This window comes from Leptodactylus fuscus, chromosome 1 (assembly GCF_031893055.1).
Source record: "Leptodactylus fuscus isolate aLepFus1 chromosome 1, aLepFus1.hap2, whole genome shotgun sequence".
NCBI classification, from domain to species: Eukaryota; Metazoa; Chordata; class Amphibia; order Anura; family Leptodactylidae; genus Leptodactylus; species Leptodactylus fuscus.
In genome coordinates this window covers 134,131,455-134,156,206 of record NC_134265.1, presented here as the reverse complement: position 1 = coordinate 134,156,206, position 24,752 = coordinate 134,131,455, and the positions used below count along the sequence as shown (strand labels likewise).

Below are 24,752 nucleotides of genomic sequence, written 5' to 3'. Positions count from 1 at the left end.
CAGGGGAGAGGTCTCTGTGACCTCTTATAAGGCTAGTCATGCATATTCATTTATTTTGATTAAAAGTTCCACCTGTCCTACCAGCACACAGGGGCAGAAATACCCCACATTGTGCTGCTGCTAGAACTAAGGCAAAACAGATTATCTACATAATCAACATTAGACTGGGAAGGAGATTCACCTTCCAGCAAGTCAATGACTCTAAACATACAACCAGAGCTACAGTGGAACGGTTTAGATCAGTGGTTCGTAACCTTTCTAATGTCATGACCCCGCAATACAGTTCCTCATGTTGCGGTGACCCCAAACCAAAAAATAACGGCGTGCGTTCCAGCTGAATAGCGCTGCTGCAAACGGTAGCGCGGCTTCTCAGCGGCTAAAGCAGGGGTCCTCAAACTTTTCAAACAGGGGGCCAGTTCATTGTCCCTCAAACCAGTAGAGAGCCAAAATATAGCTTAAAAATAAATTTAAGATTAAATACTCTACAGTAGCGCCCCCCCCCCACTGTATTATATGCTCAGTACACCCCCCCACTGTATTATATGCTCCTTATTATGCCCCCCCGCTGTATTATATGCTCCTCAGTACACTCCCCACTGTATTATATGCTCAGTACACCCCCCCACTGTATTATATGCTCCTTATTATGCCCCCCCACTGTATTATATGCTCCTCAGTACGCCCCCAACTGTATTATATGCTCCTCAGTACACCCCCCACTGTATTATATGCTCCTCAGTACGCCCCCCCACTTTATAATATGCTCAGTATGCCCCCCCCACTGTATAATATGCTCATTACGCCCCCCCCCACCGTATATGTTCCTCATTACAACCCCCCCCCCACTGTATTATATGTTCCTCAGTACACCCCCGTATTATATGCTTCTCATTACACCCTCCACTGTATTATATGCTCCTCAATACGCCCCCACTGTATTATATGCTCCTCAGTTGGCCCACCCACCCCACTTTATAATATGCTCAGTATGCCCCCTCACCCCACTGTATAATATGCTCATTACGCCCCCCCCCACTGTATTATATGCTCCTCAGTACGCCCCCATTGTATTATATGCTCCTCAGTACGCCCCCCCACCCCACTGTATAATTTGCTCATTATGCCCCCCCCACCGTATATGTTCCTCATTACAACCCTTCCCACTGTATTATATGTTCCTCAGTACACCCCCGTATTATATGCTCCTCATTACGCCCCCCACTGTATTATATACTCCTCAGTACGCCCCCATTGTATTATATGCTCCTCAGTACGCCCCCCCACCCCACTGTATAATATGCTCATTACGCCCCCCCCCACCATATTATATGTTCCTCATTACAACCCCCACCACTGTATTATATGTTCCTCAGTACACCCCTGTATTATATGCTCCTCATTACGCCCCCCACTGTATTATATACTCCTCAGTACGCCCCCACTGTATTATATGCTCCTCAGTACGCCCCCCCACCCCTTTATAATATGCTCAGTATGCCCCCACCCCACTGTATAATATGCTCATTACGCCACCCCCCCCCCCAGTATTATATGCTCCTCATTACACCCCACTGTATTATATGCTCCTCAGTACAACAAACACACACAATCACACACTCACTCTATTATACTTACCTATGAAGCGCGTCCTTCTCCTCTAGACTGCAAGCGCGGTGATGTCATCGCGCTTGCGTCAGGACAGAGGTCACTCTCTGCAGTCAGTGTAGGCCGTGGTTGCACAACTTACACTGATAGCTTTCAATTGTATGTGCAGTGATCCACTCACTATCGGGGAATCGGATTCTTCGTTAGTGAGCGATACAGGCTATGGCGCGCAGGATAAATGTCCTCAGCGGGCCGTGGGGTGTAGTTTGAGGACCCCTGTGTTTTGGTTGTTTGACCCCTGCCGGGGTCGTGACCCACAGGTTGAGAACTGCTGGTTTAGATCAAAGAATATTCATGTATTAGAATGCCCCAGTCAACGTCCAGACCTAAATCCCAGATAACCAGACACCTTCATGTAGCTTTGTAACAAACTATTTAAAAAAATAAATCAATAAGTAAAGCACAAACACATATTCGCACCTAAAACTCATTCAATCTTACATTCACACACACAAAATAATAAATCAAGGTGTACACTATATTTACTGAAAACATCAAAAACACTGATACACATGACAAGCAGGATTTTGCTGTCATTCTCTAATATGTTAAATGTCTATACTGCTTCTAGAAAACTCTTACTGATACCAAAATCTACATTTTTTGAGAGTGCACAGCATACGTTGTGCATTGCAGTGTATTACACATAGACTCTCTATGTGCAATAGGTAAAGGCATCCAGCAGGAAACTGTTGCTTGGTCTCCTGGCTGCCATGGCAAACCGGCAGACCCCATCTGAGTGTTGAGCGATCTTGCCCCCAATACACTCAGATGCAGTGATCTCACTATCTCGGGAGTTAAGCCGCCAGAGTTGAATTGTGCACATTGCATGATAGTTCTGCACTATTAGGGTGCTGAGCTTTAACCATATGGTAATATTATACGGAATAGAGCGGGTAGGGATAAACAGATGACAAACTTAAATATGGTTATGTTCATGGGCAAACCACTTTAATATGGAACCATAGTGAGTCAGCAAGTAAAAAAGCGGGTCATGTAGCTCTTATATTGTGGAGTCCAAAATTTTTTAGCTAGTGTTCAATCATTTCTCTGCTACCGCTCCCTGCAAGTGCCTTACTATATGCCCTCCTAAAGCACACATACAGGCAATAATAGTGAATTTTCCCATTGTATTGTACCTATAGTGTGCACATATCTGTGACAGAATGAAAATTTATGAAATTCTAACTACACACTGCAGGAAAAAATAACAGGGAAAATGTTTTCTTTGAGAATGGGTTCATACAAAAGAGGTTATCATAGAATTTAGTTCTGGATGTTAAAGGAGTTGTCACATTTTTGCTACTAATGACCCATTGATAAAATAAGTCATAGTATAAGATCGATGGGGATCCCTCACATGGAGACTGCACTGAGCACACATCAAAGCCATGAGATGTACAGCAGGCAGAGCCAAAAGAAGGCGGCACCATCAATTGTTTAGTGCAGAATACTACAGTCCTTCCCCCCCTTCACTTGAATAAGAGTGGAGCCTGGACAACCCCTTTAAAACCCTCCTGCCAAGTTCTTACCACAACCATTTTGCTCTTTTACATATATCATAGACCCAAACTCTGGTCGGCCTTTATCCGAGAACACTGAGCATTTATATGATGGACCCTGACTAAACAGATCCAATCTTATGCCACAAGAAATAAAACTTCCAAATGACTTGTAAAGAGCACGTTTAATAAGTTTGAAGGAGACATTTATTACTTTAAGGAACATTGCTCCAACACATTAAAAAATCCTAAGCCTTTGACAGAAAAAGCAAAAAAGGAATAAACATGTTATGGAGCCTGAATTCCCCTCGCTCCCCAATCACAAGGTAACCATCATATTGTGGAGCCTCAAACACCCTGTAGAACTGTACAATGCATGAGTATCCCCACGTACTAAACTAAAAAATATTAAGGCTCAGTCATCCCCTTGTACTTTTCATGTAGGTCAAGCACATCATCTTGTGACACACGCAGCCATCCGTCTTCTTTCACATGGTAGAGGTTCACCACTCCACCTGAGTAGGCATCACGATATGTAGCCTGGTAAATGGCGCGCCGTGCCAGTTCTTGGGCTTCCTCTGGTTCTAGATCATAGTTGTATCCTCTATCCAACACTCCATAAGCATACATAGAGCCAGAACCCACTGAAAAGATTGAACCAGACACCCGATTTCCTTCACTGTCCACGTAATAAAGACCTATGCATAGAGAAAAGATTAAATATATGTAAAAGTAATCTCCAATAAACTACTATTGTGATAGAAAAGGCAATACAAACTGAAACTCTTGTTTCCACAGGCATTTTTTTTTTTTTAAACTGTGACGTTTTACAGTTCCTGGAAAGGCTGAGATTTCCAAAGCCATTGAGTTTTTGAAAATCGCAGCATGTCAATTATGCCGATGGAAATGCTGGCAGTTTCCCTATAGATATAACGGCAGTAGAAAGCCATCAAAGAAAAACTGCAGATTTTCTGTGAAAAGTGATTTTTTTCCCCAGTGCTTTTTTTGTTGTGGCCCGCTACGTGGGGTCTTAGCCTAAAGGAAATTTCTGGGACTTGGAAGAGGACCTTTCATGTCGTCTGAGATGGGCGGTATTATATGCCACTAGAAAGCTAACAGTGTGCTGAATTCAGCTTTGCCAGTATACACTCAAAGGTGCCAGAAATATTCAGCACCAATATCCCTCCTCTGTCAGGAGGGTGGTTCTTACAGCTCAGTGTCATGGTTGGGCTATGAAGAACGCCCCCCTGATAGTACTCTTCCATAGCCTTGTACTGTCAGGGAGGGCATTTCTCACATCCCAGCGATGATGCTGATCTGTAAAAACCGGCCTTCTGACAGTGGAGGGATATCAGTGCCATAACTAATGGTAACAGATCTCTCTGGCACTCAAATGCATACTGGTAAAGCTGCCACCAATCTCTTCTATGATGTGATATAATATATACTTCTGTATAGCTGACAGAGCTCCAATTTCCGTAGAAGGATAGTTTTCGCAGGTATGTGCCCAAATGGCAGATATCACTGCACTGCAGAAGGGCCCGCCAGTACTCTTCTATAAACTTGTACTGTAAAGGGGGGCTCCTCACCACCAAGCGATGGTGCTGAGATGTGAGGATGGCCGCTGGATCAGTACAGCGATATTGATAGCTGAAACTAATGGCACAGATCTCTGGTACCGGGGCACATACTGTACCTGAAAAACTGACTGTGCAATGAATACAGTAACCAGCCGTCCTTCATCAGGTAAATGGGAAAAAAGGCTTTATAAGCTTTCGGAGTCACTACAAAGTGTACTGCTCTCAGTTGTACAATGTGGTTTTTGGGGGTCAATCCCCCCACAATCTGATACTGGTGTTCTATCCCAAGGATTTTGCTTCAAAATTCAAATCCCAGAAAAACCCCTTCAAGGAATAACATGTGTTGCCCTCAGCATGAATTGTGTGTTTGGTTACTAAGAAAAATCACAATTTCTATTGGTTCTCAGTATACAAAACTGGAAACTATAGAAAGCAGACAGCAAATTAATAAAAATGCAGGTATTCCCGTTCTTTACTTACCTGGCCCTCTTTTATCCCATCCACAGATCATGGTTCCCATGGAGAGGCCCATGCCTTTGTATTGATATACCATATTAGCAAGCAGTTTTGAAGCTGCAGCCACAGATATACGTTCCTTGTTCCTGAGTTCATAGATGCGGCACTGACGGGCAAGGAGCCTCTCCCAGAAGCTACAGTCGGCAGCGCCACCTGCCATTGTGCCCAACAAGTATGGGTTAATTTCAATGACTTTCTTCACTGTCTGTGAGGCGATGTAAGAGCCAGCTGTAGCTCTGGAGTCAACAGCCACAATTACTCCATGACGGAACTAGGGAAAGAACACACATGCTTACTGTTAGTTTCAATTATTAGTGACAATATAAACAGCATAAATAATGTTACATCAATGTGACATTAATATTTATACACCATGTCTTTCAGAATATTCTCATGTATTTGGCAAGTACCAACATATCAGTATTTGGCATTTTCATCAGCCGAATTGCCTGTTTGTTAAAGAGGACCTTTCATGTCCTCGGGTATATGCGCTTTTTCATACCAGTAGTTCGCTGACACTGATGAATTCAGTGCACTGTTGGTTTTCCCGTTATGTTAGTTTCAGCACCGATCTCTCCCCACTGTCAGAAGGGTGTTCCTCACAGTCTAGTGTCATTGACTGTCCATAGAATTATACTGGTAGAGGTGGCGTGTTCCTCATAGTTCAGCGTCATCGCTGGGCGGTAAGGAACGCCCCCTCTAACAGTGCAAGGTTATGTTAGAGTATTGTCAGGGGTGGAACATTGCTCACAGTCCAGCAATGATGCTAGACTGTCAGGAACACCCCTTCTGACAGTGAGGAGACATCATTGCCAAAAATAACAGAACCTATGTATCCAGCTCCAGGACACGTAACGGGAAAGCAGACAGTGTGCTGAATTCAGCACACTGTTAGCTTTCTAGTGGTATATAAAACCACGCACGAATGAGGACATGACGTGTCCCCTTTAATGGCTGGATTATTTGTATGAAAGAATCTGTTCTGGATAGACACCCTGCACAAATCTGAACAGAACCTGTAAATCATAACTTGTAGCCAAACGTCCAATAGGATTAGATACTTGCACCTATTGTGTTGCAGTCTCATTAAATCAAGCACATAGACAATCAGATGCAGTGTCGTCCCATCCTGCAGGTCTCAGTCCCGCACGCAATTCTAGGAGACGTCACCCACCATACATGTCTCTTACAGTATATGCTGGCTACTGTATAGGCTACCAATGCCTGTACACTATAGCTCTGTGACTAGCACCATCACCAAGCACTGCCATACCTTGAAGGCCAGGGTGGTTGTTCCGTGCAGAAACTCAATCCCAGGCTCAGCGGTTCCTTCCCCAAGTCCAGGCACTACCTGGAAGCTCAGCCCAGCGGTCTCCAAGCAGCAACTCACATGGAAATCCCGGGGCCGGTTCCACAAAGAGCCCTCCGAACTTACAACACTCGCCAGCGCCATGTTCACGGTATAGCAAGCAGAGCGGCGTGCAATGTCCTATTGGGTAGAGCGGCCCTTACGGCTGACGTCATAATGACAGTGCAGTATCAGCGGCCATGCTTGAAAAGGGCATGACTAGGGTAGTTACGAAGTGTCTGGCGCCATGTTAGCTGAGGGCATTATGTACGCTAATGTTGAAGTAGTGTAATTCGTATAGTAGATGAGTGTAGTAGTGGAAGGCTACTTGTACACATGAGTATTGTGTTAGTCAGTGAGCAGCTAACCTGAAGAACAGATTAAACGTGTATGGCAGTGAAATGTCTGCGTGGGGAATAAGTTATAGAATTTACAAACGTGTTCCCCCACTTATTGCATTACTATATACCGTATATACATACAGTATATATATATATATATATATATATATATATATATATATATATATATATATATATATATATATATATATATTCACAATAAAGTGTCTCATGCATCATGTCACAACTTTATTCTGACAACAATTTATATGGACATCAACATGCGGAACCACTCCACAGGTCTGTCTCATACTGTATGATACAGTAGGGACCATAATCATATGATACAGTAGGGACCATAATCCTGTAGGATATGTCTGTTGTACCAGAGCCTTAGACTGAGGTCACACATGGTGGAAAAGCTGCGTTTCTGTGAGTCAAACCCAGGAGGGAGCTTCAATGAGAATTTGGTAATGAATTCAAGGTCTCCAAGGGAGAAATTTAAATTTTCTTTTAATTGTAACCAGTGATCAGACATAGATCCATACAGAGCAAATGTTTTCAGCTTAATAGCCTATATCAAACTGATGCAAAAGTCTCAAATCCATCTGTAATAAAATAAGATAATCCTTTAATAGTCCCACCATGGGGAAATTCAGTGTGTTACAGCAGAATAGGTAATACAATAATGATACAAGAATACAACATACAAAAAGCTCAGATAAAAAGATAGAGGAGAGAAGATAGTAGGAGGCATTATCCCAACTTCAGGATCATTTAGTTCTCTGTGCAGAGTGATCTCCGCTTAGCCTGATGTAGATTATACAGCCTGACCACGGTTGGGAGAAAGGACTTCCGATAACGCTCCTTCTCACACTTGAGGTGAAGCAGTCGGTCACTGACAAGTGCTGCCCAGGGCCGTCACGGTCTCATACGTGGGATGGGATTTATTCTCCAGCATGGAGGTCACCACAGACAGTATCCTTCTGTCACCCACTACCTGTACTGGGTCCAGGGGGCTCCCCCAGGACAGAGCTGGCCCTTCTACTAAGCCTGCCAAGTCTATTTCTATCCCTGATTGGTATACTACTCCCCCAGCAGGCCACTCCAAAGAAGATGACTGATGCCACTACAGAGTTGAAAAAGGCCCTAAGAAGTGCCCCTTGGACTCCAAAAAGGCCCTCAGCCTCCTGAGCAGGTAGAGCCTGCTGTGACCCTTTCTGTGCAGCGCATCCAGGCGATCTGCTTACTCCAGCTTATCTTATTGAGGAGCACACCCAGGTACTTATAGGTCTTGACTGTCTCAATGCCTGTCCCCTGGATGTCCACCGGTTTTGGAGCACGTCTCCACTTACTGAAGTCCACTACCATCTCCTTGGTCTTCCCAGCATTAATCCTGACGTGGCTCTGCTGAAACCATTCCACAAAATCCCGGTTTAAGTCTTTGTACTCCCTATTGTCGCCATCAGTGATAAGGCCTACTATAGCAGAGTCATCAGAGTACTTTTGTAAGTAGCAGCTAAAGTCAGCAGTGTACAGTGTGAAAAGGAAAGGCGCAAGAACTGTACCTTGTGGTGCCCCCGTACTACAGATCACAGTGTCAGACACACAGTCCTGGGCTCTCACGTACTGAGGGCGGTTTGTGAGGTAGTCTAGGATCCACTTGGACAGGTGATGGTCCACTCCAACAAGGGTCAGCTTGTTCCTCAGTAGCCCAGGCTATATAGTGTTAAAAGCACTTGAGAAATCAAAGATCATTATCCTCATGGTGTTCCCTGGGTTCACAAGTAGAAGTGAAGAAATTAACAAAAATTCAGCAGGATGAAAGTCCTGTGTGACAGTCTTGTGACTGTCAAAGGTCCACATCTTTGGGAGGTACATGTATATACAACAGGACATAGTTGTTGGTTGTAGGGCTATCCACCGCTGTTTAGGCATCAAATTACCTCCTTCACGTTGGTTAGCCGATGTCCACCGCTCGTAGGCACTAACCACTGACACCAAGGTTGTCTCTATTTTTTAACAGCAGTCCTGGCAAATATTTATCCCAGGGACTGTACCATAAAAGTAGGACTGCGGAGTTGGAGTCGTTACGAGTTTCGGGTGGAAACAGGGAAATGGCAAAAATGTAACAGTTCTAACTCTAACTTCAAAATAAAATGATTAGCTCCTTCCCACTCTGCACCATACTATAACAGTGCATTGAGTGTATAGCTAACGTAATAGTACTGCACTGTAATGCCGCAGGGACAGGAGCTGGGCCCGTGGCATTACTTCCGGCCAGGGTAGCGATCATGACATCGAGGGGGCAAGAAGGTGTTCTGGTAAGATGAGACCAATATTGAACTTTTTGGCCTAAATGCAAAGCATGTGGCAGAAAAGGAACACACCATCCCCACTGTGACATATGGTGGTGGCAGCATCATGCTATGGGGTGGCTTTTCTACAGCAGGGACAGAAAAGCTGGTTAGAGTTGATGGGAAGATGGAAGGAGCTAAATACTGGGCAATCCTGGAAGAAAACCTGTTGGAGGCTGCAAAAGACTTGAGACTTGGAAGAAGATTTACCTTTCAGCAAGACAATTACCCTAAACATACAGCCAGGGCTACAGTGGAATGGTTTAGATCAAAGAATATTCATGTGTTAGAATGGCCCAGTCAACGTCCAGACCCAAATCCCATTGAGCATCTGTGGCAAGGGGGAGGGGGGGAGCAGAATGGGCGGCTGCCCTGGGCCCACTAACTCTATAGGGCCCACCCCAGGGCCGCCGGTACTGCTTTATTTTTAACTAGATTGGTGTCTGCACGTAAGGCCCCACGGGCCAGAAACGCCACGCTAAAGCGCTGCCGGAACAACTGCGGCGTGAACGCATTGAACAGAAGGTTCACAGAGTTTTCCTCCATGGGCTTTCTGTTACAATTATATCTATGGGAAAGCCGCCGGTGTTTCCGTAGATATAATTGACATGCTGCGATTTTCAAAACCGCAACGGTTTTAGAAATCGCAGCGTGTCCGCGCCACGTTTTTTTCCGCAAAGTGGACATGGGATTCGCATGAATCTCATCCACTTTGCAAGTACTGCAAATCGCTGCGATTTTTCCCGCGGCGTTTCCACTACGGGCAAATCGCAGCGTTTCCAACCCGTGGGGCCTCGGCCTTAGGGGCATAACATAAGGGAACAACTCATTTAACTAAGCTGGCACCTGAAATTTAATAAGGCTAAGGCCCCGTGTAGTGGGCCGCAGCAAAAAAATGCTGCAGAAAAAATCGTGGCGGAAACAAACCACATTTTTTCCTGCAGCACTTTTTCTGCTTCCATTATACCTATAGGGAAATTGTCAGCGTTTCCGTAGGTATAATTGACATGCTGCGATTTTCAAAAAAACAATATGTGGATGGAATTTGCTAAAATCCCATCCACTTTGCTGGAACTGTAAAATGCTGTTTTTTTTTGCAGCGTTTACACCATTGCCACACCACAGCATTTTCACCACATGAGACCTGGCCTTAAGCTAAGGCTCCACATTACGGGAACTCGCCTTTTTATGTTGCAGATTTTGTTGTGGTTTTTTGAGCCAAAGCCAAGAATAAGATAAGATAATCCTTTAATACTCCCACAGTGGGGAAATTTCAGTATCTTACAGCAGCATAGTAATACAGATACAAGATAAACAGTAATATACAGTCCTATGAAAAAGTTTGGGCACCCCTATTAATCTTAATCATTTTTTGTTCTAAATATTTTGGTGTTTGCAACAGCCATTTCAGTTTGATATATCTAATAACTGATGGACACAGTAATATTTCAGGATTGAAATGAGGTATATTGTACTAACAGAAAATGTGCAATATGCATTAAACCAAAATTTGACCGGTGCAAAAGTATGGGCACCCTTATCATTTTATTGATTTGAATTCCCCTAACTACTTTTTACTGACTTACTGAAGCACAAAATTGGTTTTGTAACCTCAGTGAGCTTTGAACTTCATAGCCAGATGTATCCAATCATAAGAAAAGGTATTTAAGGTGGCCAATTGCAAGTTGATCTCCTATTTGAATCTCCTCTGAAGAGTGGCATCATGGGCTACTCAAAACAACTCTCAAATGATCTGAAAACAAAGATTGTTCAATATAGTTGTTCAGGGGAAGGATACAAAAAGTTGTCTCAGAGATTTAACCTGTCAGTTTCCACTGTGAGGAACATAGTAAGGAAATGGAAGACCACAGGGACAGTTCTTGTTTTGCCCAGAAGTGGCAGGCCAAGAAAAATATCAGAAAGGCAGAGAAGAAGAACGGTGAGAACAGTCAAGGACAATCCACAGACCACCTCCAAAGAGCTGCAGCATCATCTTGCTGCAGATGGTGTCACTGTGCATCGGTCAACTATACAGCGCACTTTGCACAAATAGAAGCTGTATGGGAGAGTGATGAGAAAGAAGCCGTTTCTGCACGTACGCCACAAATAGAGTTGCCTGAGGTATGAAAAAGCACATTTGGACAAGGCAGCTTCATTTTGGAAACAAAAATTGAGTTGTTTGGTTATAAAAAAAAGGCGTTATGCATGGCGTCCAAAAAGAAACAGCATTCCAAGAAAAACACATGCTACCCACTGTAAAATTTGGTGGAGGTTCCATCATGCTTTGGGGCTGTGTGGCCAATGCCGGCATCGGGAATCTTGTTAAAGTTGAGGGTCGCATGGATTCCACTCAGTATCAGCAGATTCTTGAGAATAATGTTCAAGAATCAGTGACGAAGTTGAAGTTACGCCGGGGATGGATATTTCAGCAAGACAATGATCCAAAACACCAACTCCAAATCCTCAGGCATTCATGCAGAGGAACAATTACAATGTTCTGGAATGGCCATCCCAGTCCCCAGACCTGAATATCATTGAACATCTGTGGGATGATTTGAAGCGGGCTGTCCATGCTCGGCGACCATCTAACTTAACTGAACTTGAATTGTTTGTCCAAAATACCTTTATCCAGGATCCAGGAACTGATTAAAAGCTACAGGAAGCGACTAGAGGCTGTTATCTTTGCAAAAGGAGGATGTACTAAATATTAATGTCACTTTTCTGTTGAGGTGCCCATACTTTTGCACCGGTCAAATTTTGGTTTAATGCATATTGAGCATTTTCTGTTAGTACAATAAACCTAATTTCAATCCTGAAATATTACTGTGTCCATCAGTTATTAGATATATCAAACTGAAATGGCTGTAGCAAATACCAAAATATTTAGAACTAAAAATGATTAAGATTAATAGGGGTGCCCAAACTTTTTCATAGGACTGTATTACAGACGTAGACACACATATGCTGAGAAGAGAAGATATACTAGGAGTCCATAGCAGCTGAGGAACAGAAGAAGAGAAAGAAGGAAGACTTCATAGTCATAATCATTAGTTCTCTGTGCGGAGTGATCTTTGCTTGATCTGATGTAGATTATACAGCCTGATCGTGGTTGGAAGGAAGGACCTGCGATAGCGCTCCTTCTCACACTTGGGATGAAGCAGACGGTCACTTACAGTGCTGCCAAGTGCCATCAAGGTCCCATACATGGGGTGAGATTTGTTCTCCCGCATGGAGGTCACCACAGACAGTATCCTTCTGTCACCCACCACCTGTACTGGGTCCAAGGGGCTCCCCAGGACAGAGCTGGCCCTTCTGATCAGCCTGTCAAGTCTATTTCTGTCCCTGGTTGATATACTGCTCCTCCAGCAGGCCACACCGAAAAAGATGGCTGAAGCAACCACAGAGTTGAAATGGCTAAAAAAAATAAAGGGAAATATATAGGAAGCTCTTATACTTCTGCCTTTTGCTCAATCTAGTCCGGGTTTTGACTTAACAAAATCTGCAACAAAAAAAAGCTGTTTTTCCGCAATGTGAAGCCTCGCCTTAGGGTCAATGGGAGGCTTTTTTTTTTCAGCGCTGAAATTCCACACCAAATTCCTCACCATTTTCCTCCATGTGAATGAACCCTTGGGCTAAGGCCCCACGGGCTGTAAACGCAGTGATAAAGCGCTGCGGGAAGAACCGCTGCGTGATCGCATTGCGGTTCTTTCCACAGCACTTTTAAGAGAAAGTTCACAGAGTTTTCCTCTACCGGCGTTTCCGTAGATATAATTGACATTCTGCGATTTGCAAAGCTGCAACGGCTTTGCAAATTGCAGCGTGTCCGCGCTACAATCTTTTCCGCAAAGTGGAAATGGGATTCGCATGAATCCCATCCATTTTGCTTGCACTGTAAAACGCTGCGGGTAAATCACGGCGTTTACGTCCTGTGGGACCCCGGCCTTGAGTTTTCCAGCTCATTTTTATTGATGATCTCTCCACAGAATAGATCATCAATATCAGATCAGTGAATCCCCACTGACCAGTTGTATGTAGGGGCCATGGTGCTTGTTTATATCACATGCTGTCTGTTTATAGTGACCGTGTGATGTAATTCCAGCCTTGTCACGTAGACGAGTATAGGACAAGGGTGTAGTTACATTACATGGCAGCTATTAGATGTATGACAAGCTGATCAGTGGGGGTCTTGAGTACTGGAACCCCACAATTTTTTTTTTTACAAATTAGGAAACACCTGGGAATTTTTAATATGGGGCACTATTTAAAGTGGGTAGACAGGGAAGTTATTAATTTAGAGATGCACTTAGGGGTATTATTCATTATTGAGGATTATGATATATTTTATAATTGGGGGTAGCAGCACAATGTTTGTGCAGGTGAGGACAATGTGGGTCAGGTGCCTGGAAAAGTAAACAGCCAAAGATGTCTGTACTGCAAACTTTACAAAGATTGAAAGAAGTGGTCATGGCGGTCCAGATGGAAGAGAAATGGAATGGAAATGTGAACGATTAGATGAGACGTCAATCGTAAGTGACTAAATGTTATTGCACTGTATGCATCTTAATCGTCTGCAGAGCCCTGTGTAGAGCCGATATATACCGCTATACAGTCACCGTATAGTGATGATATTGATTTACCTAAGTTGGGGGCCTACTTGGACCTGTTCACCCCCTCTATGCTAAACCCCTAGCTATGCCTCTGGTTATACCTCAGTCAATTCTTACCAGTGTGTGAGGAGACTTTTATTGCCTGTTGGGGAGGGGGCATTATAACTGTAATAATGCCCTTATACTGGCCCCCACAGTTAGTGTTATTAACTGAGTGATGACTATTACTGTAATAGTGCCCTAGTAGTGCTTTCCCAGGTAATATTATTCAGGGGGCACTATTACTATGATAGTCCTAGTGCCCACACACATGTAAGGGCTCGTTCACACGGTGTAACGTCCCGCGAGATTTGGCACGTGTACGCCGCGTGACCCTTTGCGTGCCGTACACGCTCCCATTGAGTTCAATGGGAGCGGGGAGCGTATGCGCCGCGCTAGTTTGCGGCCGTGAATAAATGCACCCTAATAGGTGTCAACCGATGCTCCAGTGCTGCAGATTACATACATCATAGTATCAGCTGACAACTAGTAGCCTAAAGAGGTCCCTAATGTCCGAACAACCCAGTACCAAGTGGTCTACGACCTGGTACTGGTCCATGGCCTGATCATTGGGGACCTCTGTGTTAGGCGATGCATATACAGTAGCTTAGTCATTCATACACTGGTAACCTAATCACGAATAGTGCATATCGTTCCTGTTTCACAACACTGTATTCACGCTCAACCTACAGAATAAATACAGATCCCAAAATAAGTACAATCATCAAAAAATACAGATGCTAGATTAAGTACAGCCTCTAAACCCCAAAATACAACCAAACCCAAGCCAGAACCCAGAATAAAGTAAATTCTCTCTTCACAATAAATATAGACCCCAAAATAAAAACAGACTTTACACCAAACCCCTACAAGCCCCTAGAACACAGACTCCCATAACAAGTCAATACTAGATTCCAAATTTTATTTTAAATAAGACTCCAGACCAGGCCCTATAGTAAAACCAACTACATACTAGGAATTTGTGCCTTTTACCTTTTTTTTATTTTTTAAAAAAGAGAAAAATAGGTGCAAATGCACTCCAGTCTATGGGCAGAGTAACAGTGACCTGGATAGTAGCAGAGCTGAGGTGGAGGGGAAGATGGGATACTGGATGGAGGGCACTGTAGGGCATATGTGGAGGTCAAAGTGAGTGGAGTGGCTGGGGACAGCTGGAGCTGTGGGGTCCAGAAGTTGGCATGTGCGGCGCGGTAAGATTCACAGTTGGATAGGATGGAAGATTTTCCCGTGCAAGAGTAGTATCACTCCCCAAAGCAGTGCCAGGGAGACAGGGACACAGCGGAGGCAGATGGCTGTGGCTGCTTGTGCCAGGAAAGCTCAGGCTGCAGGCCCATTATCAGCGCTGGAGGAGTGCAGGTGCTTTCCAGCCTGCACCAAACCAGCATCACTGTCAGAAAAATGTCGGCAGTCCCCTAGGGGAGGAAAAAATTGGATACAGGCACATCGGGTGCTTGAACCCCCAGGGGCTTTCCTTGAGCGAGTTTTACTAATTTTTCAATTCTTGTGCCTTTTTGAACATAAAGGCGCAAAGTGGACAAAAAGGCGCATCTAAACTAACTTACACGTGCACCACATTTAACCCCTTGGAGACCCAGGATGTAATACTACGTAACTGAGTCACATGGGGATGTATGGAAAGAGCTCAGGTGCTGAGTTCTCTCCATACAAGGCGGATGCTGGCTGTATAATACAGCCAGGACCTGCCACTAACAGCAGTGATCGGTGCCCGCACATTGCCCCCAAACACCCTGGATGCCGTGATCACTATTGATCACGGCATCCAGGGGGTTGATCTGCCATAGAGTATTTTCCAACTTTGGCGGCTGGTATGACTTACAACGCTATACTATTACAGTGCTGAGCATTAACTATATGCTCAATGCGACATAATAGAATGGCACAGAGCAGGAAGGGGTTAAATTAACACTTTCACATGTGACTGTAAACTACTGATTGGGCACACGTTAGCAAATGGAAGTGAAGGAGCGCCCCCGGGGTTTAAAAATCAGAATTTGCTGGAATAATTTTCAGGTGCCATGTCATATTTGCAGAGCCCCTAGAGTATCAATACAATGGAAAACCTCAAAAAGTGACCCCATTTTGTAAACTACACTCCTCATAGAATTTATCAAGGTTTATAGTGACCTCACACCCATTTCACAGATTTTATTAATATTGGGATAGATAAATGAAAAATTACTAAAATGTCACTTTATCCCCAATGTTTTCATTTTCACAAGGGGTACAAGGAGAAAAGCCCTACATTTTGCTAAACAATTGCTCATGAACAGGGCAAAGACCCCATGTATGGTTATAATCTGTTGAAAATCCTCAAAAAGTGAATCTATTTTGGAAACTACACCTCTCACAGAATTTATCAAGGGGTATAGTGCACATTTTGACCCCACAGCTCTTTTTTTCCCCAATAAACCGTCAATTTATCCCCAATTTATTTTCACAAGAGAATTGTAAGGTACACCTTAGGCTTAAGGCCTCACATTGCAAAAACGCAGTTTTTTTTTCGCTGCAGATTTTGCTGTGTTTTTTTTAAGCCAAACCCAGGAAGGGATACAAAAATGGGAAATATATATGAAGCTCTTATACTTCTCCCTTCTCTTTAGGCTAAAAAAAACCACAGCAAAATCTGCAACCAAAAAACGGCTTTTCCGCAACGATCCTCTTCTCTGGGTGACGCTTTTGGACACAGAGAAGAGGATCGCGTGTGAAGGAGGCGTAGAAGAAGACAGAGGCGTCACTGGAGAGTTTTCATGCAACACTGGGGACAACCCCTGTGTTGTTTGAGAGCAGGGGAACGCCCCCAGTGCTGCGAGAAAACTCATTTACTGTACATATGGAAGAAAGAAGATATTTCTATGGAACAGCTGCACGGATCAGAATAATAAAGGTAAGAGAAGAATAGCCTTTCTTAAGGCTATTCCTACGTGCATTTACTGTAAAAGGGGTTTTTAATGAAGGAATCCCTTTAAATAGAGTAGGAAAATGATGTTATTAAGTATATGTGAGTAATTAAGGTATTTACATAATTAAGGTGTGTACCTGAGTGTATAAGGTATATACATGGTTACGGTATATACCTGAGTAAGTAAGGTATATATGTGATTAAGGTGTGTACCTGAGTGTATAAGGTATTTACATGGTTATGTTATGTACCTGAATATATAAGGTATACACATGATTAAGGTATGTATCTCAGTAAATAAGATATGCTCATGACATGCTTACTGTTGTCAGAAAAAAAAAAAGTTTGTTTGGTGGGCTAGTGCCTCTGCATCATGAAGCAGCTTCTCCTCATTTATCATCTCCTCTTCCTGCTTTGGCATGCACTTTAGCCCAACTATCTTATTTCAGAGGGATGCTGAAAAGGTATTGGATCTCCAAAGAGCATTCATTGCGTATTTTCTGTGTCTACAAATACCCCTTCCCTTCACAGAGTAAGATAAATTATCAGCTTTTTCATTCATAGAAGTTTGGACTTGGAAGAAACTGAAAGACTTTCACCACTATCATAGATGAAATGGCATTGCAGAGTGTCTGTGGTTGGGATGCTACTGATTTGAGAGGGGACCTGTTTTCCTCCTACATTTTAGCAAACAAACATTCTTCTAACTTTCTTCAGACATTCAAAGACTCTACTTCTCATCATCGTGATTCTGGACCTCCACCACCAGCACATGGCACCACCACTTTGGCTTTCCGTTATGCAGGGGGTATTGCTGTTGCCACTGACTCACGTTCCTCTGCTGGAAAACTTGTCTGCAGCCCAGATTCCCGCAAGGCTTTTCTAGTTCACAGTCACCTGCTGGCCACAACCTCAGGAAGTTCAGCTGACTGCCAGTTCTTTGGTCGAGCTTTGGCAAGAGAGTGCAGGCTGTATAAAGTGAGGAATGGGAACATGCCTAGTGTTCGAGGAGCAGCCAGAATGATGAGTTTCTTGATGATGCCATTCCGTGGAACTGATGTTTGCGCTGCCTTCACCCTTTGTGGCTGGGATCGAAATGGACCTTGTATTTGTTACGTATACAATGATGGAACCCGTCTTTGTTCTGATATAATTTCTGTGGGATCAGGCTCCCCGTATGCATATAGCATTATCGATGAAGGTTATAGACCTGGAATGGAGGAAGAGGAAGCCCGTCAGCTAGCTAGGCGCGCAGTTTGCCATGCAGGCAGAAGAGATGCCTACTCTGGAGGATTTGCAGATATATACTGGGTTAGAGAAGGGGGGTGTGAGAGGGATCCTAGGGAAGACCAGGTACAACTTTATGCCAAAATGGAAGAAGAGGAAAAGGAGAAGATGCAAAGCAAGGGAGATATCAAACCGGAAGAAGAGTCCCAATGCAAAGTCTGATTGGTAATGCCAGGAGGGCAAACAAACCTTGCCAATAAATTGCATGTCTATGTAAATAAAAAGTGTTCATTTATGTGTACTACATATGTTTGCTCACTTAACCACATACTACTAGCTTCATAACTGTATATTAGCATATTTTCAGATTGTATGTCATATCTGCTATTATAAGCTTGTATTAGTTTATCTTACCAATTTGAGTATAAAAGGCACTTGAAGAAAAACACAAAACTGTGTGAGATAAGCTAAGTGTTTAACATGATCTAAGTAGGAGATCAGACTAGAAGATGTAATATATGTATGTATGGTAAGGTATTGGAGATTAGAGAAGCGGTTTCCTTCCAGTTACCCATAGTGACCTATAAGACTGTTGCTATAATATAAGAGGTAGACTAATCTATATGCTGATAAAGTGACTCACTTGTGGCTTTCTATCTTCCAGAGCTCTTGGTTCTTGGTTGCTGTAGCTTAAAGTGCACTTGTCTCTTGACAGGAACAGGTTAAGGAGCCCTCCATTAATCAAAGCATTACCTGGAGATGTAGTTGTTCTCGCGTGTGAAATCTTTAATATTCTGTTCGGTTGTTTTGGAGTTATCTTGCCCTAACAGATGCTGGATTTCCAAAAGTGATAACTGTTTTTGGCAACTACAACTATGCTCTTAGGGGTTGTAACCCAGCCTTTAACAAAGCCTAACACATGGAGAAAATAAAACAAGAATAAATATAAAGGCTAGCTACACCTTTGTGTTCAATTGAATGGTTTCCGTGCATCTAAAATGGAATAAATGAAGTTTTTCTTGATAACCAACAGACAGTAGAAACAGGGACAAATGGATGGGAGTGCTGTATCTGGCCCTACACAGGGTTTGCTTATATACTGTAACTATGGGGAAACATAGGTTTGCATTGGAGCTGTATACACAAGACAGTAGAATATCATATAGTGAAAGCTTTGAACTGCTCATCTTAAAAAAAAATTACATATGATTCCAACTACCTAAAGTAGTTCAATGTAAAGTCTATCACTGCATTAAACGGAATCTACCACCTCCCCTAAATATATACAACTGCTACCACTGCACTACATAGCACAATACAGTGACATCCCTTTGTTATGTATGTGAAGCTTTGAAGTCTTCTGGGAAAGAGCCTTCAGCACTGCTCTTGCCGCTCAGACCCCTACTATCTCCAGCCTGTACCACCAACCAGTGCAGTTGGCGTTGATTCTCCACATCACTCTTCCTACTTGAGCAGCAACAGCTGAGTTTCTATGGTTGAAGGCCCGCCCCTAGTGCACCAACTATACACCACATATGGTTAAAGAGGACCTTGAAGTCTTTAAGACTTCAAAGTTGTTTTTATCCATATCTACACAAAGTGACAACCACGACAAAGGTATGTGTTTATCACTGTAATGTGTTCTGCAGTATCTTGGTGGTAGTTAAATATGCTTTGGGGAGGTGGTCTTTAAGAAAGACTATTTATTACATGGTCTTTATAAATCACATCAGCAGGTGTTATCACTGTGGGCCCCACTGCTGGGACCAAATCAATTACTAATATGAAAGTCCAAAATGCCTTGATCCTCCTACCCAGCATATTGGGAAATACGGATATTGCATTGAAATACAACGAGAAATTTACAAGCTACATCTCTGCATGTTGAGCTTGCTTCTAAAATAAATTATATTGTTTTCTCTTAATTATATAAAACAAAAACCATAGAACAAAAACATACACCTACCCAGATGTGTAAGGAGTGCTGAGCACGGCCGGCTCCAGGTTTGTGTGGGCCCTTGGGAGACAGAGCCCCAGTGGGCCCCTTTTGGAGTAACTCATGCACACTGCAGCAAAAAAGCAATTGAAATTGGGTGTTTTTTTGCTGAGGGAGATGTATGGAATGGACTGTATCGCAGTCCACTCCAGTAGAAGTAGATACAACCTGTTTGAACATCGGAAAGTAAAGAGGAATTTGAGGCGGACATCTCGGATTCTTCTTTATTTTCTTCCCCCGATTCACGGTGCAGAACATCAGCCTTCTGTTGCAGTTTTCCACCACTGATTAGGCCCAAATGAATGAGTCTAACCAGTGGGGAGTCTAAAGCCATGGCCTCTGAATCAACTGCAGTATCTGCAGCAAGATCCACCAGGAGGCTTTTTTTTCCGGCTTCCTGCACAAATTAGTTTCAATAGGAGACAGAATTATGGAGGAATCTTCTGCAAAATCAATGCTAGATTCCACCGTGTGAACAGGGTCTCATATTGTTAATAGTGTCACTCCACAGAGGCCCCCTCCCACATATGACCACAGTGCCCCCCCCCACAGTATTATATGGTCACAGTGGCCCCCACACAGTATTATATGATCCGCAGTGGCCCCTACACAGTATTATATGATTCACAATGGCCTTCACACAGTATTATATGCTCACAGTGGCCCCCACACAGTATTATATGTCCACAGTGCCCCCCCTCAGTATTATATGCTCACAGTGCCCCCCCCCACAGTATTATATGGTCACAGTGGCCCCCACACAGTATTATATGATCCGCAGTGACCCCCATACAGTATTATATGATCTACAGTGGCCCCCCATAGTATTATATGTCCAGCAGTGGCCTCTACACAGTATTATATGATTCACAATGGCCTACCCACAGTATTATATGGTCACAGTGCCCCCCCCCCTCAGTATTATATGCTCACAGTGGCCCCCACACAGTATTATATGATCCGCAGTGACCCCCACACAGTATTATATGATCTATAGTGACCCACACACAGTATTATATACCCAGCAGTGGCCTCTACACAGTATTATATGACCAAACAATGGCCTCACACAGTCTTATATGAACACAGTGGCCCCACACAGTATTATATGTCCACATTGGCCCCCAACAGTAATATATGCTCACAGTGGCCCTCACACAGTATTATATGATCCACAGTGACCCCCACACAGTATTATATGATCCGCAGTGACCCCCACACAGTATTATATGATCTATAGTGACCCACACACAGTATTATATACCCAGCAGTGGCCTCTACACAGTATTATATGACCAAACAATGGCCCCACACAGTATTATATGTCCACATTGGCCCCCAACAGTAATATATGCTCACAGTGGCCCCCACTCAGTATTATATGATCCGCAGTGACCCCCACACAGTATTATATGATCTACAGTGACCCCCACACAGTATTATACAGTATGCTACCAAGACCCATTCTTCTCCTAGAGCTGGTGATATTATTATACTGTTGGGTCTCCTCATCAGAGGACCAGGGGAAGTAATTAAAAATAACAAACACTTATACTCACCTTACCTCACCTCTCCGGGGCATCCTCGCTCATCTTCTTCCTTGTGACTGAGGTCCTGCTACCCAGACGTCACTGCTGGGGCATGTGATTGGGCCTCAGAGGTCACGTGGGGGTGTGATCACATCATTACACCGATGTGCTCCATATGACCTCTGGGGGACCTCCGTCACCGGCTGGAAGAGCTCCAGAAAGGATGCCAAGCCCAGGACAGGTATAAGTATTTTTTTAATTTTTAATCACCTTCACTGGACTGGCATCTAATTGAAAGGGGTCTGGCGATCGCTAGGCCCTTTTCAATTAGCAGTATGTATAGTGGTCGGGAACCCAGCTTTCCCCGACCGCTATCATGGTGGTCCGGGGCTCCGGCCATTTCCAGCTGGTCGCAGGCCCCATACCCTATGCCACTGCCGAGCGGGCCCCCTCAGGAGCTTGGGTTTCTAGCACTTGCCCGGGTATGCTGGGTGCTTACGCCGACTCTGGTACTGAGCATAATGATATGCCTTTAAAGCTTGCAACATAAACTTTGGGTCCCTCTCCTGACAGCCTTTCTCCTGGTATGTAGGCCCTCATTCAAATCAGCATTTGGATTCCGTCCGGGGGAGTCTGCATGGGGACCCCCCGAATGGAATACCAAATGCAAGTGCAAAGTACTGTAAAAGTGCACGGACCCCATAGACTATAATGAAGTCCATGTGCTTACTGCCAGATCTCCGCAGGGATCGTGCGGACAAGAAACTAGTTCCCAATCTACTTTCCTGTCCACATGATTTGTGCGGGCAGCGCGTGGCAAGCACAGGGACCCCATTATAGTCTATGGGGTCCATGTGCTTTTAGAGGACAGCACTTGCAATTGCGTTTGTATTTCGTTCGGGGTGTCTCCATGCGGACTCTCCCCAGATGGAATACAAAAGCAGATGTAAACAGGGCATAAAGCTTGAAATGGTTTTTGAGATGCTTTCCTGACTTCTTTGATATACCATAGGACTTTACAGTATTGCACCACTACAGCCAGTAATTAGCTGCAATGGTCACATGGCTGTGTCTGATGGTCATCACTGTATTAAGAAGTACAGAGACTGTCAGGGCATTGGGAAGTGCAGGAACTGGAGCGCTATTTCTTCTTTTATTATTTCCTTCTGAGTTGTTTTGCAAATTATATTTCTGGACTGGACCACTTTGAAATGACCATAAACAAAATGTGAATGAAATATAAGATGAGTTTTGCTGGTTATACCACTCTCAAACCATCAGCCTTATATTCCCATAATGCTTTACTACCAATTTATTATTTAATAGTATAAAGTTGACTAGCCTCGCCTCTTGCATTCATAAAGTAAACCAATATTACCATACCAACCAATCATTACATTATGTTTTTCTTATCATAACTATACGTTTTCAAGACACAGGAAAACCAATTAATATGTTAGAAAAATGCATAGCTTTTATGTGAAAATCCAATACAGATAATTTCCTGCAATCTTATATAAACAGACAAAACTAACTAGCAGCTTAAGAAGCGACTTGGTATTCCACCCACACATGCGTTTATCAGTCCCAATAGAATAAGTCCTGTCCACCAGTAATAAAAGCGGGAGAAGAGAGATAGAGAGTGAAAAGGAGGATGCAGAACGGGAAAATACAGAATTCTGTGTCTACTTTTACATTTTCCATTAGTTAAAAGACTTAGGGGAGTGACATGGAACTATTTTCATGTATTCAAGAAGTCCTCTATTTTTTTTTTACTCACAATATTAGTGTACACATGGGCATAACTAGGAAAGACTGTGCTCCATAGCAAGCTTTTGACTTCTCCACACTATAAACATCCACTTTCCATATGGTCTAACACCCCTTTTACTGACCCCGCCACATGGTATATTGCCCTTTAGTGGACCTCAAACATTATACTGGCACCCCCACAGTATACTCCCCACTTTACAGGACACCATACAGTAAAATGCCCACTTTACAGGCCCCCAAACAAAAAGTGTTTCCCTTTACTGGCCCCCATAAAGTCAGGATCCCCTTTACAGGACTACATAAAGTAAGGTCCCCCTTTACTGGCCCCCACAGAGTAAGGGCACACCATACAGGCCACACACAATATAATGATCCTCTTACATTGAATTTAAATTGCTACCTATTGGATTACTCTAGTAGGTAGCGGCCGATACTTACTTACTAATCCCGGCTCCTGCCCAGGGACTCCCCAGCTTTGCCTTCAGCTGCTTGCTGCATATTACGTCCTATCGCTGAACAGCACCAGAACCCATCATCCAAGTACTGCTCAGGATCATGAAGTAATGTACAGCACCATGGAAATTAAGTCAACTAATAGGCTAAAACAGCATTACTATATTTGCCCCATTGAGTTGTATGCAAATGTACAGAAACTGTAAAACATAGCGGCATTTACACCAGTGGGGTCCATGGTTTAAGAGGTTGTCCACTTTCGGCAAGAAATTTCCCTCATAAGCTTGTGGGAAATCCGACGTCGGGTTTTATCCCAATGCAGGACACGTAAACACCATATGTATGAATCTTTGCCCATAGTAGTGTTTCATACCTTATAAAATTAGGTTAGAACACCTCTTGTGCCATATACTAACCAGGCCTGAGGTGTCCACTGAGCGTATCCTGTTTCAGATTGTCTGCTGACTTCAGTCCTAATCCAGCCCACCTTTCCTTGATGATTTAATTTCCTTCTATGCACCAATTCCCATCTAATACCTTAGTTACAAAGATGGGCTTGGTTAGAACTGCTTGACACTTCCAAGCTCTGCATTTACCCTGCAGACACTTCAGGGTTAATCTTTATATGGCATGGGATATAACTCGTATCTTCTTTAAGGGCAAAGTATTTACACATGCTAAAGAGTGGTAAGAATGCTTTATAGGGCAAAAATTAGTTATAGATTTTACATCAACATGTGATGTCAAACTGCTAGGACCCTTGGAGATCAGATGTAACCTGCTGGCTCCTCCAGAGCTAGAGATGTCCTGTAGTCTTTCTCCATTCTGGCTAATAGATTAGGGTAATTCCTTCAGTTGAGTTCACACATTCAAGTTTTCTG

The 24,752-nt window shown here is 43.5% G+C and overlaps 2 protein-coding genes across 2 annotated transcripts; one reads left to right on the top strand and one right to left on the bottom strand.

Annotated features, from left to right (window-relative positions):
- Positions 1-3,333: 3,333 nt before the first annotated feature.
- On the bottom strand, positions 3,334-6,753 carry PSMB5 (proteasome 20S subunit beta 5). Its single transcript, XM_075276695.1, has 3 exons — positions 6,537-6,753; positions 5,228-5,534; positions 3,334-3,865 (listed from the first exon to the last, which is right to left on the bottom strand). Exons 1-3 carry the CDS (start codon positions 6,714-6,716, stop codon positions 3,576-3,578), a joined length of 777 nt encoding a protein of 258 aa, XP_075132796.1. The 5' UTR covers positions 6,717-6,753; the 3' UTR covers positions 3,334-3,575.
- A 10,755-nt stretch (positions 6,754-17,508) lies between these two features.
- Positions 17,509-18,342, top strand: LOC142189605 (proteasome subunit beta type-11-like). The gene has a single exon (XM_075262213.1). It carries the CDS (start codon positions 17,509-17,511, stop codon positions 18,340-18,342), a length of 834 nt encoding a protein of 277 aa, XP_075118314.1.
- The last annotated feature ends 6,410 nt before the right edge of the window (positions 18,343-24,752 follow it).

What these genes read in the sequence shown, in the direction of transcription:
- PSMB5 (XM_075276695.1), bottom strand. Translation starts at nt 6,716, where the DNA reads ATGGCGCTGGCGAGTGTTGTAAGTTCGGAGGGCTCTTTGTGGAACCGG. An exon ending in CAACCACCCTGGCCTTCAAG is followed by an intron (nt 5,535 to 6,536) that starts GTATGGCAGTGC and finishes TTCTTTCCCTAG; the next exon opens with TTCCGTCATGGAGTAATTGT. An exon ending in ATGGGATAAAAGAGGGCCAG is followed by an intron (nt 3,866 to 5,227) that starts GTAAGTAAAGAA and finishes CTCTATGCATAG; the next exon opens with GTCTTTATTACGTGGACAGT.
- LOC142189605 (XM_075262213.1), top strand. Translation starts at nt 17,509, where the DNA reads ATGGCATTGCAGAGTGTCTGTGGTTGGGATGCTACTGATTTGAGAGGG.